The 21,633-nt window shown below is 43.4% G+C and overlaps 1 protein-coding gene across 2 annotated transcripts in view; it reads right to left on the minus strand.

The window, feature by feature from the left end:
* The window catches only part of TMEM184B (transmembrane protein 184B), a 29,295-nt gene that overhangs the window by 5,301 nt on the left and 2,361 nt on the right, over positions 1 to 21,633 (minus strand). For both annotated transcript variants that reach the window (XM_056482262.1, XM_056482263.1), the window contains exons 2-7: positions 11,575 to 11,835; positions 9,148 to 9,313; positions 5,795 to 5,885; positions 5,175 to 5,250; positions 2,072 to 2,163; positions 1,629 to 1,798 (exon numbers count right to left, since the gene is read on the minus strand). In XM_056482262.1, the coding sequence (XP_056338237.1) occupies positions 1,629 to 1,798; positions 2,072 to 2,163; positions 5,175 to 5,250; positions 5,795 to 5,885; positions 9,148 to 9,313; positions 11,575 to 11,835 (856 nt within the window). The remainder of the gene's footprint in view (positions 1 to 1,628; positions 1,799 to 2,071; positions 2,164 to 5,174; positions 5,251 to 5,794; positions 5,886 to 9,147; positions 9,314 to 11,574; positions 11,836 to 21,633) is intronic.

The following is a 21,633-nucleotide window of genomic DNA, read 5'->3' on the forward strand; positions in this document are numbered from 1 at the left end:
CAACCCTGTGATCTCAGTGTTGTCTCAAAATAGGTTCTTTCACACAGTGTGCAAAAGGTCAATCCACACAAAGAGTTGAGGTACTTGGCTTTTTTACAGTTCTACATAGAAAGGGGTGCTGGCTGGCAAATCCACAAAGCCAACATGATGAATACTAAAGCTTTTTGCTATTTATACATTTTAGCAAACAAAGACACTAATGTTCCTTGGCTAAAAATTACCTAATTCTCTTTTTAATTAGTATTCTCTTTTCTATTGGTTAATGATCCTCTCACTGCTCATGCTAATTAGTCTGCATGCTCAGTCTTTCTCTCCTTTTGAGTAGGTGGTTTCTTGGGTCAGTGGCCATCATCTCCCCCTGCCAGAATTACCTTTTACTCCATTGGAGCTGATTCAGCACAGTTGCTCTCTTTACTAGTTTCTTCCTTATCGTAGGGGTTCTGCCAAATGTTTCTGTGGCCTGTAAATTTTGCATTCTTTGCACTCCCTATCTGTGGTACATCCTTCTTCTCAAGCTTTGTTAACCTCCCCTGAGGTCACTGAAAAACATTGATCCCTAAACCTTAACAAGGCAATTCTACTGTCGAGCAATTTCTTTCTAACACCTGGACATCATTTGGAGCTTGTTTGTAAGCTGCTGTTTCACAGATTAAACCTCTTTTCTTGTTGATTAGACTTGAAAGCATACAATCAAATACCAAAGAACATCCTTTCTTAAGAATATTTTGACATATTCCACATTTTGCAACATCAGCACTTGCACTAGCTAGAACAAAAGCTGAAGTAACAGAACTTTTCATTTAAGCATATTAGTGTTCTTGACACACCACTGTAAGAAAAAGATTTCTCCCTGTCCACAGCTTAGTGGTTGAAGAATTTCAGAGAAGACAAAGTGTGTGACCAGATGCCTCAAGATGATAAACTAGACAGCCTATTAGTTTGTCTGTAAACAGGGAGGCTATACTCCAACAGCCTAAATTCCACCTAAGTTCCTACTCAATTAGTCTTTGAAGTGCAACTCAGTAAACCTAAGTAGGGCATTGAACAGGGAAATGCTTAGAGTCAATTAGTCAGAAGAACTAAGCTTAGGTGGAATTTCAACTTTCCGACTGTGCCTCTGCTTCCTGTGCATGAATTCTGAATGTCCTTCTCCTGTCAGTGGTTCTGTGGCAGCACACACTGCATCCAGCCAGCTTACTGCTTCATATACATCACAGACATACCACTAAAATTTTATTTATAGAGTACTAAAAGAAGCACTAAAATTTTTTATATGTACCACTTTAATCAATAAAATGGCAGCATGCAGATAAAACGCTGGCAGCTTGTGCTTTATGATTGTTTCGGGAATGCAGAGGACTCTTCACCCTATCAGCTGATTTTGCCAGGTACATATTCTTGTGAAAACACACACACACACACAGGGATAATAAGGATTCAGGAGCATATAAACAAAAATTAAACTGAGCCAAACAGGTTTCCTGGAGAAAAGTAATCAATGACTATAAACCAAATGGAATACAGAAAGACATTCTGTCTATTAATCAACATCTGCTCCATCATCTCTTGTGTCTGAGCCCCTGCAGAGAGCTCTTTGTGTCTACCAACGGAAAGGAAAGGCAGCTCACCTTGCCAGAAGGACAGGAAGATGACAGACTTCACCATGAAGAACTTGAGGACTGGGCTATAGGGACTGAGCAGCTCACGTGTGGCAAAGTAGAAAAGGAAGAGGGCATACAGTGCCAGGCTGACAGAGATGTTGTAGATGATCGTCACATAGAGGTAGCCACTGGTTACACTGAAAAGAGAAGATATAGATGAATGCCTGAAACTTCAACATGATGTTTTTCCTTGTCACTGTCAATACAGAGTCCATTTCCTTTCTGCCTCATGGTTCCATTCCCACCCCCAAACCAAGGTAGAAGAAAATGAAACTAAGAGAACTCTGCCTTCTTTTTTCATGCACATCTACCCATGTACTCCCATCTTTTCCCAGCACACACATGGACAATAGGAAAAGCCAGGCAGAGAAGGGGCAGCCAAATCATGAATGCTAAATAAATAAACTTACTCAAAGTCACCATCCTGGTACTTGCCGAAGGCCTGAAGGATGACTGTGCTGATCGCCATAAGGGGCTTCACCACACAGAACTGCAGGGTAGCCTACAGGAACGAAACAGGAGGAATGAGAAAGCAGGTGGTGCAAGAGGACAAGCTGCCAAACCAGAATCACAATGGACTGTCCACTGGGACCACTCAGCAAGGTAACAGTCCAGCCCCAACAGAAAGTCTGACCCTGTCACTTGATAATTGATTGTGCTTGAGGACTGCAGCACCCAAAAGGAGATGGAGTTTTAGAAGACGCACATGTGCTATTTACTTGTCCAGAACGGGAAGAAAAAACCTCTCTGTAGGATTGTTCTAAAAGCTGCTCATCCCCACTCTTTCAGAGCTGCTTTTCACAGGCTGTGCTGCAGCCCATTTATGTACTATAACAATGTGAAAAACAAAAAATCCCACACTGTGCTATGGCACAGACACAGTGAGGTTAACAGAGACATACAGGGAAGGAAAGCAAACTCCAGTCCATAGCTGTCACAAAGTTAGGCAAGAAGGTCCCCTGGATCAGAGGGGAATCCCGCTGCCAGAGGAGGAACTTTTGACAACTGCCACAATATTCAGGCATTTTGTAAACATAGCAATGTGTGTTGCCACACACAAGTTAAGAGCTAGTCTGTTGTCATCCACATGACCTTTACTGAATCTCCCCAAAGATTCCATGACACTTGGGATCAGCTTTATCCATTCTGCCTGTATAAACTACTGCTCCTACTGGGAGCTCTCTCAAAACCACCGCATTCTTCAACTTGCTGCAGATGTTGAACTTCAAAGTCCTAAAAAAGGGAATCCTAAAAAAGGTCCTAAAAATGTCTCCTTGAAGAGATGTGACCTGTGTCTCCCTGAGGGAGGCTTGAAGAGCCTGGGTAGGTGCTGACCTGTGTGTGTGTGGGGAGGGCTATGTAAGGAAAGAAGGTAAAACCAAACAGTAATAATTGCTTTGGATACGATGCAATTTGTTAGTGGTCATAAGACTTCAAGGAGATTAAAAACCCCAGCACATGCCAGTTGGTGAGTCACTTTAAATATGTGAACTGGAAAAGGTCAAGCTAATTGGTAAACAACTCCATCCTCTGAGCTTCCCCTCCTTCCAATCTGGGGACATTTTAACCATTTCCCTGCAATCCAAACCACCACATACTATTTTTAGCTGCTTCCCTAGAAGATGCTATAGCATATGGGAAGCACATGGATGGTGTGTGACCCATGTGTGAGGGTCACCAGACAGATGCCCAGCAAAGAATCTTGATCAAGACATCTTTAAGGAAACGAGCTGTTGAGATTTCGCACCACAGACACCAGCACACCACCACACTGCTGGAGATCTGCAGGCAACACAGGCAGACAGACTGACCCACAACAGGCACCGGCCTGAGAAAAGCTGGGGGGAAGATGGCATGAAGGTGGTAAGAAAAAATGTTTATAACACACAGATCCCTTCAGGATGAAAGGAACTAGAAAGAGCAGAAAATGGTGGTGATGGGAGGCAACAGAAATGCCAGGGACACTAAGAACAGGGCTAAAAAGGGCAAGGTGTTCCTTTCAGCACATTCCTCTTCCTGATCATCACAATGGTGGATACTGCACAGATCAGCACTGACATTTGTTCTGTTGCCCTTTCGCACCAGCCTTCCCAGGAATTTGCCTTGAAAGGTCTTCCCCAAAAATCCTGGAAGTCTAGAAGTACTAGAAAGTGAACCTTGGCATCAACAATTTCTCACCAAGGCAGTATTTAAGTTCAAGCCAAGAAGGATGGAAGTATTTAAGCATCTCTTTGCAATACACCTCCCTCACAGCCTCCACAGCAGACTTAGCAGTTAGCAAAGGGCAGGCACGAGTAGAAAAATTGCTGCCAGATACCAGCAAAAGAAAAGCAAAATATCTACCAAAGACAAAGTTACCAAACAAGCTGAGGTTTGTGGAGGCCAGCATAAAAAACACAACTTCCCCATTCCCTAAGGTGTGCTTCTAGTCCTCACTGTTGAGAACAAACTTTCCAAACATACACACGTGCAACCCAGGTGGTGATAACTGCAACAGGCTGTGAGACATGAAAAGAAAGAAGTCTAAGGGAAATTATTTCTCCAGCATTCATGGGTGTTACATCTGCTTACAATATATTTAAAAGGTAAAAGTCAACATTAGGAGCAATAAGAATAGGTAATGCAGTGAATCAATCAAAAGGTGTCCAGATTGAACCCATGAGAAACAGTTGAAGCAGTTGAAGTATGTCTGAACATACTGAGTTCAGACTAGAAAACTATCAGGCAAGAAAACAGAAAAGCTGTAAGGACAAAATATGGGGCAGGGACAAAGAGAACAGATAAGCAAACTGGTCCTTTGAAATTGGCCACTTGTGCAGCACTGCTTAACACCATGAGGCTGCACTGTACTTTTGATGTTCCTGCATATTGCTAAAACACAGAAGATGGGCCATGATGTTCAGGAAAAGCCAAGCAGATATCTAAACCTGCTGACTGAAATGACAATGAACTGAGCCCTTCCAAAGAACCAGACATGCTTCACACTGCCTCCACAGAAACTTCTTGTGATCATTTCAGCAAGTGAGCAAAGCCTTGAAATTCACCTGCTGTTTCATGCCAGCCAGAGGTGACTGACCTGCAATGAGCAGACAAGGGCTGCATAGAGCTTTAGGTCTCCCCTGCTCCACCGCCCTCGACGAACCCAGCTCAGCACAGACAGACACACATGGTGAGCAATACTCGGTTCCTCCTACAAACCAATGTGTCATGCTTAACCTCCACCCCCTCCTCAGCTCCAAACCTCAACAGCAGCACTGGGAATTCAGGAGGCTGTTACACAACTGCGGGGTGACTGCGACATAACACAGACATCAATTTCTTACAGTTGTAATCCAGAAAGGAAAAGAGTTTCTTCCTAGGATTAACATCAGTTCCAGGAGATAACTTGTGCCTTAAACTAAAGCCTTCCTGATGTGGGGTTGAGTAGAAAAAGAAAGATCTCAGAAATTCAGCAGCAAAAGGCACCACTGCCACCCCCACAAACCTAGTTTCTGCAGTCCCTCCAGCCCATACCTGTTTGCAGAATCTCAGGAATCCAATTGAATATGTCTTTCCCCACAGGCAGCAAGTCCCATACACACAGCTGGACCTGAAAGAGCCAACACAAGATGACAGGGTTCACAAGAAAGATTTGGGCAAGAGTGTAAGATTCCTACCCTCTTTATCTACCTCTCTGTATCAAAGTTGCAGGACTGATGCCTTCTCTAACAATGACTGCAGTTATGGCCATACCCTCTTTTGGAGACGTGTAAAACAATATCCTGACTGTACACTGCAATTTTTTTTTCTGACACTGAGTAGCATGGGGAAAAACATAGATCCTAGAGGAGAGAAACACAATCAACTGAAGACAGAAAAGAATTAAAGCAGGAGAAAGGAGTAAGAAAATAAGCAAAGGAATAGCAGGTGGCAGGTGCCCAGAAAAACTGTGAATCAGTCCAGCTTGCCTAAGAGGATGTGATCAGCCTGATCTGTCTCACAGCAAGGTACTGGTAAATCATCATCATCATCCACACTGCCCAGTTCCAGCAGACATTTGCCACCTGACACAGTTTTTCAGGACAGGGATAGAGAAATAGTAGATGGGCACAGAAGGAGGACAGCGTCATGCTGTAAGCACAATAAATACTCACTCAATTGGTTTCCCTCTGATCTCAGACATGATGGAGCTCTCCCCTCCCAAGTACTCATAGCAGAGGCTGAGAAAGTTGTATATTACAAAGGCTGCAAAGACATCAATCACAGTAAAATGACAACCAACCTCAAAACAGGTGCAAGGACCAAGAGTACGAGCAACAGACCAAACACTAGCAGGGACTGCTTATGCAGCACCTTTCCCTCCCCAGCACTCCAGATTGTCACTGCATTTATTATCCTACCTCAGCACTCACAAGACTATCTGACTGGGACTTTGGCCAAGGTCCAAGGCCATGTTCCATGACTCATGCCAAAAAGGTCACAGAACCATTTAAAACTGTAGTCAGTCTCTCCTATTTGGCATCTGTAAGATACCATTCTTTACAGGGTTCCTGTGCATTATTCCAGGATATCACACTGGTACTAAATAATCTAGAAAAGGTATCTGTGATCCATCAGCCATATGTTATCTCCTGTATTTAAGCTTTTAGCTGATGAACACTGTTTGTCTCTGACAGGTAACCAGACTACAGGCATAAGAGTTGGAAAAACAGTTTATAACTATCACTGAAATTCTGCTTTCATGTCTTGTGGAGACTTCTGTAAAATAAACTCTGAGCTTCATTTTCTCAAAAAAATGAAATTTCTTGTTTCCTGAATAAACTTTTCCTTAGACCACCTCTTTTCCACCTTCCCCAGCAACCTGGTACAGATGATGAACAGACTGACTACTTTGCCCCATTTCAGCTCCCCATAACTACAGACGTATCTCCTTTTCATGGGATCCATCCTCACTTAAATGTTAATGAAGTGAGCCTGTATACACCCTGTCTGCCACTTGTTATAATTGCTGTTGGACCTCAAAGTTGTGAGATTTTTTTTAGGGCAAGGACTGTACTTCTGCATTTGTCACAGATAGCCCTGGGGCAAAGATGACAGACCAGATGATCCTTCTTGCAACATTATATTCTATGGTCACCTGTGTCTGGACATTCCCTGGAATGACAACACCCAAATCCTACTTTTTGCCCCAAATAACTGGGATAGAAACAGCAGTTTCAAGAAACTTTAAGATAAGAACAGAAACCTAATAATGTACAACACTGAGAAGCTGATCTCCCCAAGCAGCCAGTTATTAGACCTGAGCTCAGTTTTTCCACATGAATGATCTTCCAAATTCACACAAATTCTTCTATAAGCATCCAAACTATGCCCTGGCAAAGAGATACTCCATGCTCCCCTAAACACTTACAGTCTCAAAACATTGTACTTATGGCTTGTAGACGTGTCTAGCTGGCAAGACTGCTATGGCACATAAAAATCAGTGGTATACATGCTTCTATGTACGTAATTGGGATATTGTTATTCCATCTGTAATGCTTATTATTGAACGATGTTCACACACTAATGATTTTGCTAAAGCTTTAATTAGGACAGAAAACATCAACCACTGAAAACTTATTTAAATAACTGTGGTAACCCCTTCTGCCTTCAATTTTCCTGCAACTTAGCTGACAGCTCCCAGCACTCAGAGAAAGAAAGGCTGAGCTTTTCCTATTGTCCTCCAGTGACCCCTGCCCTCTGATGTGGTCATTACAATACCAGCTGCCCATTCCCCAAGCTCTAGGGAAGAGATGACATCAGAGGAAGAAAACAAAACAAAACAAAAGGGAGAAATATCTGCTCATTCATCCCCAAAAGAAGTGCTAACTAGCAAAGCTCATCACACCAGCAAAGAACTCTTGTCCCACTCCCCATCTACATCCATCAGATGGTATTCATGGTATCAACACAACAAAAAAACGCCCAAACAAATCCTATTTGTGTCAGTGTTTCTCACACCCTGGTTTGTACAGTCACATGGAAGAGTAACACCAGAACTGGCTCCTCCTAACACACACTACAAAATACAGTCCATAAATGGCTGAAGACAGCTTTCAAAATTTATTAGTAGGGTCTTCTTCCACCATTCCTTACCAGCCCACTTTGCAATGCAAAACCTTTACAAAAAATAAAGCAGGTGGATGGCAAGAGAGGGAAGAGGACTAAAAGGCTGTGATTGCTTTGAAGCAATCCTCAGAAAAAAGTGAGGGAGAACCTGCTTTCCAAAGGTATTTTCAGCTCCACTTGTAGTTTTCTTACACAGGCCAACATGCTGAGGTGAACTCTGGAGCACAGGCAGCCTCCTGAGTGGATGCTCAAATGTTTACAAACTCCCAGAGCAAGAGAGGCAGCGGGATAGTCGCTGTTGCTAGGGGAGCAGCAGGCTTCCTGCTAGACCTATCCACACACACAGGGCGGGGAAAGAAAAAAACCCAGGCCCAAACAAAGATGCTTTCTTGCACCACGTGTGTGCATTTGCCATCTGCTGCTGCAACCAGAGCATTGTTGTGGATGTGAAGGAAGGAAGGCCTGCTGCTCCCTTCAGCTGATTAACTTGTTCACATGGCCAGGGGCAACTCTCCGCAATGCAGACCTCACCAAAACAACTGCAACGATGACTTAGGATTTAATGAGGGTATGGTGATAAATTGTCCTCAAAAAGACACTGCTAGAGTACAGGATCTCCTGCTGAGTGGGTACAGGCTTCTTTCAGGATGAGACCAGGAGGGAAGTCACAATAGCATTTACAGGAAAGTAACCATTTCCCTCACATATAGTACTAGTGGTATCACATCACTGCAGGAGATTACTAAAAGCAAGCAGGTGCTCATCCTGAACATGGCACTCTCTCTTCTACAGGATTCCAAAGCACTTTACACTTCAGCAGCCCCAGCATGTGGTCACTGTGCTACTCTGTGCAAGCAAAGTGGGCACAGGATGGGACCAGAAGAATACACTGCTAACAAGCTAAACCAGGAACACAGGACAAAGCAAGTGTCTGGCTGCTAAGTACTGTTAAAAGAGACAGGAGCCAAGCAATACCTCACTTTCTAACACCCAGATACCATCAGATTTTTTGGCTTTACCAAAAGCTTTCACCTTCCTGAAGCAAAGGATCTCAGAAAACCATAAACTTAGACTCTACAGAACCCTAGAGGGAAGACTCATGCTCAGAGGCCAGTGAGGGAAAGGGTCAAGTTGGGCAGGGCTTTGAGCAATCTGATCTAGTGAAAGATGTCCCAGCCCATGGCAGGAGAGCTGCACTAGATGACCTTTAAAGGTCCATCCTGAAACAAACCATCCCATCATTCTATGATTTTCAGTCACTAAGTAAGCCATGGTCATACAGTTAGGCACAACATTCAGCAGCTGACAGCAATGATCTTTCCACGTTCTCAACCAGAAATAAAGCTCTCTCAGAACAGAGACTTCCCACACCCCCATTTTCTGTCTGACCCCTCCTTACCTTCATAGCAGTCCCGCACTGTGCCAAAGTAAACATAGTACTGGTCATTGGTGAAGAACAGGAGACTGAGCCATGAGTCAAAGGCATAAATGGGCACGATGAAGAGGATCCGAACGATGTAGCGCTGTTCGTTTGGGCAGCTGTAGCAGCGCAGATGCATGTAGATCTGAGAGATGGAGAGGGAGGAGAAAGCACAACTGGAGAGTCAATTGGGCCAGGAAAAACAAACTCAGTAAATCACCTCTCCAGCAGCCTCAAGGTGATGAACATAAAAGAAAAGATAAATGGTATTGATATAGCAACCCTTAGTTTGCAGAGACAGGGAAGGAGAGGGAAGAGAAAACAGAGGCATTTCTAATCTGGTTTCTTATAGGGAATTGATTTATTTTTACATCACCTTGCCCACATTCTTTTTGTTCATACATTTTTTCCCAGTCATCAGTCATATATTCCTTCTAGCCTCTTTTAAGTACCTAGGATTCATAACACTGCAGGCTGCTTTCCTCTGAAAAGGGAAGGTGCACACACTTAAGTGCAAGCTGGTTGTGAACACTCACTCTTTTGGTTGTTTTGGATGCTTTCAAAACTTTCACCTGAAACAACCTAAGAGAGCCCTTTACAGCACATCCCAAAGCTGGTAAGCCAGAGCTCATCTGCTCAAAAGGTGTCATTCTGCACATGGGTGACAGCACAGCCACAAAGAGTCAGCCATCAAGGGAGCACTGAGCTCATGTAGTATGCTCAAAGGAACCACACAGTTTGTTCTGTCTGACTGCACACATGCCAATCCCTCTAACTCACTGGCTGGGGGGAGCACAGCATCCCCACCCTACCCACTCCCACCACTCACAGTTCCTTAGCCATCATTAAATCCCACACCTAAGACACTTTTTTACAGAATACCCACCTCCCAGAAAAGGTATTGACCACAAGCACATCCTGAAGATGAGCACAAACCCTTGTAATGCCCTAATAACACGGGCAGAGCTTCAGCACGATTTGTGGGTACACTCTCTTGACCATGGAGTCAGGAGAGGCAAGGCCTCTGCACAGCAATTCTCACTTAGCTGCTGTCCCAGATGCTGGAATTAGTAACAGCCAGCTGATTACATATGTGCCTTACCTCTGACTGATTCTGCTGCCTGAAGAGGTACAAACATTTGTTTGAAACTTCACCCTGCATCTTAGGGTGCTGTCAGGATTCTCCAGAGACTGAAAAAAACCATACACTGACAATCTCCTCCTTCCACTGTAAGGCAGAGGGGCTTGTGTCTCCCCAGCTGTCTGTGGCTTGTCCCTCCCTGGTCAAAACTGACTGAAAGGCTCAAAAATACTTCTGTTTCCTTTACCTATTAATGGCTCAAAAATACTTCCAATTCCTCTTGTTAAGAAGAAACTGATGAGGAGCTCACAAAAAGCTCATTTCCTGAGAACAGGTTGAAAAGAAGTTAACAAACCTCAGAGATATTTTTGCCTTGCGACAATCCCAGTGACACATCTCATCCAGCACAGAGACAGCTGACACCAGAGTTCAGATGACTCCAAGCTTTGCCCTTGGGATGTCAAAAGAGCCCTGTGATCTGTGTGCCTAGGAGAGCACAGGAACTGCTGCTGTGTAAGAGAACAACAGTGCGTTTCAATCAACAGTGTCTCTCTAGCACTGACCTCCACTGGTTTCTTCACAGGACATTAATGCCTAACTGTGCAATGTTATACTGCAGAAGAAAATTTCTTCCTACCCTCAGCAGGTGATCAATTTGACAGGAGGATCCATGGCACTCATAATTGTTACCCAAGCTGGTGAAACTGCAGGTGTTACTCTTATTCATCTGTGACTAATCCATTTTTTACCTCCACTGGCCCCGTATTCCATCAATAGGCTGTACTTTTCTAGATTCTAGTCATCACTCTGGAATCTACAATCCAACAGGTACAAAACATGGGTTGATAAATAACAGGGCTTGTTTCCCCACTGTATTTCTCAGTTCACATGACAACTGCATGAAAGAGGTACAGAACAGGATGCAGGGTTTGACTTATTCTGGCTCCCAGGACACCTGCCCCAGAGAGAGGAGAGGGGAGGGGAAAAAAATTAAAATGAAACATTTCCTGCTACTCCTTTCCGCAGCAGAGTTCAGCCTGTGGAATCCCCTGGCACAAGAGATCAAAGGAGGAATGTCAAACAACAGGTGACTAGGATCTTTTAGCTAACAGGTGACACAATAAAAAAATGGTGAGATTCAGCTAAAGACCTGTGAAAGGACGGGCTGAGATAACACACCTTTCTGCAAACCTTCAAGAGTGGCCAAATGTTTACAACTGCTGCTTTTAAAGAGTGTGCTTCCTCTCCATTCACACTACAGAAATGGTCTGTTCCTTCACACAGGGAAAAGGAAAGGATGAGAAGTACAAGTGACAGGGTTTTACCTGATGGCAGGTGATGAGCAAAGCTGTCCATACAAAGAAACCTGAGATAGCCTGAGCAGCAGTGGTCATGAGGAATATTGGCTGCTCCACAGCCGTGGGGCTGCCATCCTCTGGCATCCAAGAGAAGTTAGGAGCCACAGCTGGAGTGGTGGCAGCTGACCCCAATCTGGGGGCTGCAGTAACATCAGTCATCATAATCATGTTGCCTTTTGGTGTGAGGTTCCAGTCGGGATTGCTAAAGAGCTGCCCAGGAGCCAAGACCTGTGAGGGAAGAAAACCACAAAACAATTGAACCCAGTAGAAAGGAGTCAGGAATGTAATAGAACTTTGCATCTCTCACATGCTTTTCACCAGGCTGCTCACATGTTTTGTGAACAGGACCCAGATAAGTCTGCCACTGCCACCTCTCATGATATAACAGATCATGTGTACCTCAGGAACCTCTAATAGTCTCCCAGAGATCATGAAATCTGGCCACTGCCATTATCACCACCCTTCTGCAATAAAAATATATAAGATGAATACAGCATTCAGAGATCACAGAATCATAGGATGGTTTGGGTTGGAAAGGACCTTAAAGACCATTTAGTTCCAAACCCTGTATGGTGGGCAGGGACACCTTCCACTAGACCAGGTTGCTCAGAGCTCCAATAGACCTGTCCCTGAACACTTCCAGGGATGGAGAATCCCTAACTCCTCTGGGCAACCTGTGCCACTGGCTCACCTCTCTCACAGCAGAGAATTTCTTCCTAATATCTAATTTAATCTACTCTCAATTTAAAGCTGTTTCCCTTAGTCCTATCACTACATACCCTTGTAAAAAGATCAGAAGGAAGTATATATTGGAAGATTACAAGCACATCTAAGTAAACAGCTCTACTTTCCATAAAAGTATGGGCTATTCTGCTGTGTCCTGGTGTAATAGTTAGCCTGCCAAGCTACAACAAGAACATGTGCCACAGTGTCCCTGTGCAGGAAGCGGGCAGGAGGAAGAATATCCTAATTCCTCCAGCAAGCAGTGCCCACCTCTCCTACAGTCATGCTGAAAACCACACTCAGCCCAAAGCACTCTCTTTGAAGGATATGCACTGAAAGCTGTTCACACTTTCCAGTGAAAATAGCATGAAAGTTGTGCTTTTACCAAAACTTGTACATGGTACATTTAGCCAGCCTGTCACTAATTTTACTAACTTTGCATTGTTTTCTACATGATGTGAATTTAACCTCATTGGCTTTTAAAGGCAGCTGACATATAGAAACATGCTGAACACAATATGCAAGATTTCAAAGCAGCATGACCCTTGGCCATTTCCTGGATTAAAAGCTATCTTTTTTCAATGGAACAAATTCTTGAAGGTCTAAGATCTAAAGTAGCTATTATTTTCAATTTGGTCATAAGAAGGCTCTAGGGTGACCTCTGGATTGTAGGAGGATAATCCACTTAAACCAAGATCACAAACAGGCAGCCACTGGTTCTGTCCATTAGAGGAGCTGTTTCTGATGCAGCCATCAAAGGGAACAGCATAATATTGCCTCCTTCTGATAACCTCCTAATATTTTTCAGAATAGCACTTCTATAAAAGCTCAAGACATTGCTCTTACACAGGCCTTTATGATCAGTGGATAGAAAGGGCTTTAGAAAGGCCAATGATCCATTGCCACAGTTTACAGCTGCACCAGGGAAGGATACATCTGTCATCTACTGACAGGTTGTTACAGAACACAAAAGAGGACAGATATTCACAGAGGAACTGCCCCAGCCCTGCTTCACCTGAAGCCACAGCACAAACAAGGGAATAGGTACCCAGTAAAAGCAGAGTGCCAGTAGCAAGTCTTTTCCACATGCACACTAAGGTATGAAAATAGCCCCTTTAGCACAGGCTTTTCCAAAACATGCACTCGTATCACTGGTGTGCAGCAGTCTGACATTACCTTATGCCACACTCCACCTCCTTTCTGCTTTCTTCCATGGTGGAAAAAGAAAAGTCCTGGGAAATACCCAGATTTGTTTAAGCATGTATTATCTTACTATAGGTGGAGCTGTATAAGTGCTGTGCCTTAATTTACAAACTAATCATCAAACTTGGCTTTTCTTTGTTCTTTCCAGTTGTTTTACCAAAATATCCCTGCTCTGAGTTACAGCTTTCCATAACTGCATGTACAGTAGGGTAATTCATTTCCAGTCCTGATCAGTACAGGAAATGTAATTTAAGTTTTGAGCTTCTAACACATTTCATTATCTGTACAATATCTAAAAATTTGGAGAGATGGAGGCTGAGTAGAGATGCCACAAGTTAGCAAGGTTTTCATTGCTTTGAGAAGGGATTTCTACCCAAATAATTTCTGAAGCAACTGAATATGCACAGTGCTGAGAGGGCTTCCACAAAACTCAAAAAGGGCACATCTAAAATGAAATCAAAGCAGATGCACCTGTGGTTAACCTAGCTCTAAATAAAGTCCAGCCAGCTGCAGTCCTGCACATCTCAGTGCACTTTGGGAGCTATGCAAGACAGGAAGCTGCTAAGCCCTTCCAAAAGTTCATGGGGGAGAGGATCTGTACAGCAGACCACAGGAGCAATAGGACTTGGACCTCAACACTCCAGCTGATCAAACCACATCAGCAGCACAGACCCAAATGCAGCAGCAGTAATATCAACAGAACTGAGGATCTGAAAGGGAATTCTTCTGTGTCTCTGCATTCATTTAAAAATAAGTGGAAACAGCAAAAAGTGATCAACAAACATTTTGTCATGACAGGGGTTATGCACTCATAAGCAAGGTCAGTCATAAATTTAAGTTGTGTATGTAATCTTAACACTGCCCCCTTGTGATTATACATCAACAACCATTAATTACAGGATTGTGCATCATTCTTCACCTAATCCCTTTCAATTCACACCATCATTGAAATTAATAACTTTTTCCACCACTGTTCTGAAAGATAAAATACAAACTCTTTTATAAAACAGGGCTTACATCTCCTACTCAAACCCCAAGCCACCTCACCCATGAGCACTCAGGGCTGCCCTTGAGGACAGCTTTTTGTTTCCTTGAGACCTTTTATTGGTTCTATGCATCAGTTTGCAGTTCATTCTCCTTGCTAGTGAAACATGAAGGAATGCTGTACTCCAAAATCCACAAAATTAACATAAACCTTCCAAATTATCCCTTTTAATCTCCTCGAGTCCCACACATCACAGCTACAGTGACAGGTATAAGCACCATGCAAAGCTGTTATGAAATTCTACTGTATGCAAGAAGCTGAAGCTGTAAGAGCAATTCCAGTCTACACTTAAGAAACAGATGATAGCACAGATGACTGCAGCCTTAACCAGGAAAATGGATTTCAGCTCATTCACTACCACCAGCTCAGTCTGCTAGCTCCTCTTCTGCCCTGTTGAAAAGAGAATTGTGAGAGTGGGCTGTGGCCACTCTCTCAAGAGGCCTTGCTTTTGAGATGTCTCTTCCCACTGTGCAACAGGACACAAGCCCAGTAAAGGTGGTGCCTGGGAACATGTCACAACAAAAACACTGCCTTGATAAACTACAGATTCAGTACCTTGGTATCAGCAGCTTCCCTCTTACCTGACACTGTGTACGTGTTTTGACACTTCTTTGACACTCACCTCCATCACAGCCCAAGTCAGTGCCACGACACACTTCCCTGCTTACTCTCATGCCTGGGTAAAAAGGTACTTTCCAACAGCCATAAAGCTATTCCCTATTCACCTCCATCAGCTCCTGGCTGTGATTTCCTTCCTGGTGCTCCTCCCAGCTGGCTGTATTTCTCTGTTGTTTCTTGTGCATTTTAATCTCCCTGGGACAACCATCTTTTTGTTCTCTGTCCATACAGTTCCCAGCACTGCAAGGTACCAAACCACGAGGAAAGCACTTGACATTACCATATGTCAAATCAGGGGCATTTGGAAACCTAAATTACCAATCAAATACAGACCAATCTAATGCATAATAAATTTTGAATCATTTCTTACTCTTCTGCCCTACCCTGTTTTCTCTGCCCACCTCTTTAATCTCCACCTCACTGCTTTCACTTCAAGGGAGAGTAAAGTACCTTGCACACTTATTCTTCCTCTCTGGAGGGCTCTCCTAAATATACCAAAGGAAAATATTTCAACAGTTCTAAATTTCACTCTTGGAGCTCTCCCCATCTCCAAGTGACTACCTTGCTCCCCCCGGAGGTAACCTGCAACATAACAGGACCAGAATAGAGCCAGGAAAAGCACCAAACCTTGGAAACTGGAAACAAGCACACATACAAGCACATATATGTAAACACACAGGGCTTTTCTATCAAGATAAGTATCCTGATAAAAGCCCAGAGATGCAGAACACTGTTACGAATATTTTTAGCATAGAAGAAGCTCCAAATGGCATGGAGAGCAGCTCTCCTCTTAATGACACCACACAGATGTAAAGTAGAGGGATGTGTCCACATGGCCTGCATCCACAGGAAAAACAGCACACTAATTCTCCATCAGGAGCAGACTGCCAGTCCTGTATCTTTTGGAAACAGAGACCTCCTGTCTCCAACATTAACATGGCAGCTTCTTCTGCTGAAAATAAACTCAAAACAGAAAACAGACAGGATGTGGCAAAAGTGAAAACAAAAAACTTCATTTTTGGCTTGCATAAAGGCATGGAAAATGTTACCACTGAGGAGCAGCTATTTCTACACAAACAAACACAAATATGAAAACTTCACTTCTGGTGCAACAAAAGTGGTGTAAGAGGAGGGAAGAAAGGTTCAGGCATGGTTCTGCAGTTCCATGGGATACATTCAACCACAATCTAGCAAAGGAGGAGGTGCTTGCCTGCTCTGAGGAAGACCTAGCCCAGTGTCAATAGGAAAAGAACCCCAAATGACAGGACTGGGAAGCTGTTCTCTCCCATCTGCAAACACAATCTGTGTTTTTAAAATAGATCACCTCATCCAAGGCTGAAAGTATTTAATTTCTAAACTGCTGAGTGAGCAAAGAATGATACACAAAGCTATCTCATGAAAGAGTCTTAACAGCTAAGCCTGCTTCTGCTGCACAAGACACAAACCAAAAAAACACACATGACCTGGCTGCAAGGTTCTCCTGGAGAACTACAAGACAAGACAATGTTCTTCCTTAAAACCTACTCCACACTTACTTTGCTTTAAATATCCACCATACTGAACTTTGTTAAAATACCACATAAACATTTCCCATTCCCCTCAAATTCTTATTCTTTCAAGTGCTTTTCCATTAAATTTATCTTTATTCTAGATCCAAAAAGGCCAACACAGAAGTGGCATGCAGCAGAGCCTGAACTTTCTGCATTTATTCGTGCACAAGCAAGAGCTTAATATTAGTGAAAGCAGCCGCTTAATGTTTTTTGACAATGTGCCCTAGACTTACAAGGAATACAAAAACACAGAACAAAACGGTTCAAGGTTTATTTTAGACTATTTTAATTATAACAATACCTAGAATTGCCAACTGGGACCAGCTCTTTGTATTGTGCTGGGTACATATGATAAATAATTAATCTAAGGTGTTTTCAACACCCAAAGGGATGGTATCACCAGCTGAAATGGCAAAACAGAGGAAAAGGAGCAGGCAGATAGGACAAAACAGCACTACACAGTAAGAGAGTCACTGGCACAGCTGAAATCAGTGATAGCAATCCAAGAACAATCAAATGCTTTTACATTTATTACTTCTTAAATTGCTTTTGCTCTCTGGGGTAGCATCTAGTTTATTTAGCTATGAGACATGAAAAGGTCCCAACAGTGCATTTTTAAGCTCTCCAGCAGCACTCCCAAAACAATCAGAGTTAAGTATGTGACCCAGCATGCAATTTTAACTAGTACAACTCATTTACATTTTACTGCCCATGCTGGGCAAAGCTTTCTCAACTTCAAGTCAGTGGAAGCCACCCCACAGCACGCACCTTCCACACAGGGGTAACTCTGAACACACTTGAGCAATGCTGTGCTCAGTCACACACAGGGACACACACCAGACTTACAAACACACACAGTGCTTGCATCTGCAGATCCAAATGCAGTTCTCAGTGTTATTTCTTTAGAGGAGATGCCTCAGTCACAATTTCACAGCTGTTGGTACAGTCAGTAAAACAAGGAAAGTGTCACTGGGACAGAAGACCAGTAGGATCAGCAAGAGGGAGCAGGGAGCCATTAGCTCAGAAGCAGAAGGTAGAGGAATCAGGCACCCAAGGAAGACTAAACCACAGGGCAAGGTACACACTCACTAAGCCATACTCAAGAGATGATCCAATGCCCACATACACATAAGACCACAATGTACACACAAACAATTTAACCTGCTACAAGGTCACACCCTCATGTTTCTCATTTTAGGGAAACTAAAATCTGAGAATACCACAAAAATCTTCTCCACTTGCAGCTCATACAGTCCCCACCCATTTTGCAAACCCATAGTCACCCTAAGAGAAGCTTCCCCTCCCCACGCACCCATTAAAATACTCAGAATCAACAACAAAACCCTTTTACCCTGAGCCATGCACTCTTCTTTCCAGAGTTTTTTTCTGCTCTATTAATTTCTGTTGTCTCACTGTATTTGCACAGCCCTCCTCCCCCCATCCTCCTCCTCCTCTTTTTTTTTTTTTTTCCTGTGGACTGACCCACATTGTGATAGGTCAACATCCAACATCCAGTCCCTTTTTTGGAAGGGGACAGGAAAAAGAGAGAAAGGGGGAGGGAGAGGAGGAGAAGAGATGTTCCCCAACCTTCCAACCTCTCCTTTGAGAACAGGATCAAACACACTTGGGCCATGCACTGCATCCCTTTCCCATACTCCCAGCAGCCCCACTCCACACAAACCAGGCAAGCCCTCTGCTCCCAGGGGAGAAACACAGAAAGACTATAAAGATATTCTGCAACTGGTAGAGGGAAAGAGGCAAGAAGAAAAAAGGACGTGTTGTAAACAGTTGTGTCCCACATGACAGAGAATGTTTGTATTTCGTTTTCCAAATTCTCAGGAACAGAGTGAAATCAGAACTTACTCCACCACCACCACCACTTACATTTATTGTTTCCCACCTCTAAGTGCCAAGATCGGGCAGACAAGAGTTTTAAAGTTACCACAGGGTATACAGTTTCTTTAAGAAGAATCAAAACTCAAACCCTACAGCAGCATGGAAAAGTACTGAACTTGTGGCAGTCACACATAAAGGAAGTTTTTCTAATACACTGGAGTATACTTTTCCACACAGAAGATAACATATAGAATCTATCAGATCAGATACATACTTCAATTTAGCAAGTAAATGAGCTGAAAGAATCCAGACATCTTATGACAGGTCTAGGCAACTGTGCAGTGGTGTATATGAGGGCACATCTGACTTCCCCAGCAATCATCCTCTGATGCAAACCTGTAGCAATGATGAGCACTGCAGAAGTAAAATCAGTGATTCTCAACAAAGCACCCAAGGCCACACTCACTATAAAGCAATTTCATTATTGCTGCAATAACAACTGATTGGCTTATTTTTCGTTGGTTGTTTGTTTTTTAATTTAGACCTCTGGACATAAGACACAAACATCCTTCCTAATTCCCCAAAATCACGAACTTCTAATTTCATTGCTCCTATCTTAGCCCCTCCACACTTTTTTCCTGCCCTGTAACTTCATCAAGAAAAATAAAAATCCTACAAAGGCAAAGTTCTGAAAGCAGAATCAGGGCCTTTGTATTCTTGGACTCATGGGAGTCTCTCTACTCCAAAAGCCATCATCAGCAATGCATTTTCTCTACACAGAAAAAAAACCCACCAAACATCAACCTGGGAGGGTGCATGCTTAAAAAAAGACAAAACTTTAACTCAATGTTTCCAGACACCTTCATACTAAATTACCCAGTCACATAAAGTTACCTGAAAGGGAATTTGTATGAATGACCTTTGACTTAAGACTCTTGTAAAATCAAGTGTCATCACAAAGCCATTGGGAGGGGGGAAAGGAAATCTGAAAGTCAGGAGAGTTTGGAGAAGAAGTTACTCCCAGCTGATGGGACAAATAGCTGCAAATAGCTTCACCCACCACTAACCAGTCTTTCATAGCAAAACCAGCAAGGAAGAGACAAGATATGGTGAGCCACGAAGAGAAATTCACTCACTTCTAACCTGCCTCTTGAGGTGACTGACTTGTCCATGTTCATTTCAAGCAACCTGGACAGAGGCACAGCTACACTACTGCTGCTGAGGCTGTATCTGTCTTGGAGAGGACTAGGCAGCTGCAGGCTCCCAAGCAATCAGCTCAGCAGCCTCCAATAGCATCCATGTCATGTTCTACAGCCTGAGGAGAGAACACTGGGTCGGCAAGGTCAGCTTTTAAGGTATTATTTCATCTCATCTCCTTCTTGAAGCCTCACTGCTGCACTACATAACACGTTGCAGTAATTTTCTTTGCTGAATCAGAGGGATCTTTTTTTCACTAGTGAGTTCACTGGGGGCCACATGTACAAAATACCCAGGCAGGGATGGATGCTCTGGGGCTAGACAGAAAAAATGTGAGGCCATGACACCAACTCTCTATGCTCTTGGTCACTCTTCCTTATACAGCATCCTCAAATAGCTGATCCTTTCAGTACCATCAGACTCCCAGGCACTGTGGCTGTAATATAATAAGAGCAACATTCCCATCCTTTCAATCTAGAAACAGACTTGAAAATGGGGAGACAAATATCCAGGTGCTGTATGGGTTAATACAGTAGGTTAATACAGTAGGTAGAATGTCAGTTATTTCCCTTTTCAGGTTTCCTGTGAATTATATCCCTCGGGGGCTATAAAGACCTGGACAAACCCAGATACAGCACAGCTCCTGAGCAGCTTGCCTATACACTGCATTTTCCCTGGACACAGCTTGCTCTGTTGCCTTCCCAGACATGTTACTTACACCATCAGAAACAAAACCCCATCGAGATTTTTAAAGAGAGAGAACCTGGCTATGAGCAAGTACTCCAGCTCCCGCCTCTTCTCAGAAGAGAGAGGCTCTGAGGTGAGGCTCCTGGCAGAGTGCAAGTCACTGCTTTAGCTGACAGAATTTCACTTCCAAAACCTTCCTGGGGAATTGCTGCTCTGAAAACAAGTCCAGATGCTCTCCCCAAAAGCAGTCTATAAAAGCAGGAAAAAAAAAAAAAAAAAAAAGAAAACCAGAAAAAAACAGGAGAGGGAAAAAAAAGAAAAAAATACCCCCAAACCTCTTACTATAAGGGTGTTTTCAGCTCAAGTACATTTTACATTTGTTTTAGCTAAGTGTTTTAGTCCATCTTATCACAGTGTCAAACTGCTTTCAGAGGCACAAGCATTCTGGTAGGGTGTGATGTCTTGACAGGAAACCACTCTTCCACCACAAGAAAGCAAACCCCAATGAATCGGGAAGAAGTGAGAACAGCACACAACAGACACAGCACTCCAAGTGAACAGCTGGGCAAGCCAGCACACAAAACTCCAACCCAGTGCTATTATCAACAACACCTCAAATTTCCAGGGCCTCGGCAAGCACAATCAACCACAAACTCTAAAGCAGAGAAGAGCTCCTGCCCCCAGCCAGGGCTGTTCAATAGCACCCAGCTGCTTTGTTACACGGGCAGCCAGCGGCAGGCGTGTACTGGAAAACTCGACTGTATACAGCTTAAATGCAATTTCTCTCTGAGGCTGTGCTATCCTCTTCATATTGTAGACAGACCAACCTGTACATTCACTGCTGCTTTCATCGGTTTCCTCAACTTTAGGCTGGAAACACTGAGAAAATGAGTCATAGCAGTGGCACTTCAGAATCAGCAAGTCTGATTTGAAACTTTGTCTCTTACTTCTAACATCATTCAATACAATACTGGGCTCTTGAAGCAGCTAGGACCAAACAACAAACACCTCCTTAGAAATTCACTGTTTCCACCAGACATTGCTGCAAGAGCTCCTTAAAGATATCCTTAGAGCTGCTGGAAAACGAAACAGGCGCTTCTGCTAGGAGCAGCAGGTAACAGTTTATCTCCCTTAATACAAACATAAGCCAATTAAAAACGAAACCAA

Source organism: Oenanthe melanoleuca, chromosome 1A (assembly GCF_029582105.1).
Source record: "Oenanthe melanoleuca isolate GR-GAL-2019-014 chromosome 1A, OMel1.0, whole genome shotgun sequence".
Classification (NCBI taxonomy): domain Eukaryota; kingdom Metazoa; phylum Chordata; class Aves; order Passeriformes; family Muscicapidae; genus Oenanthe; species Oenanthe melanoleuca.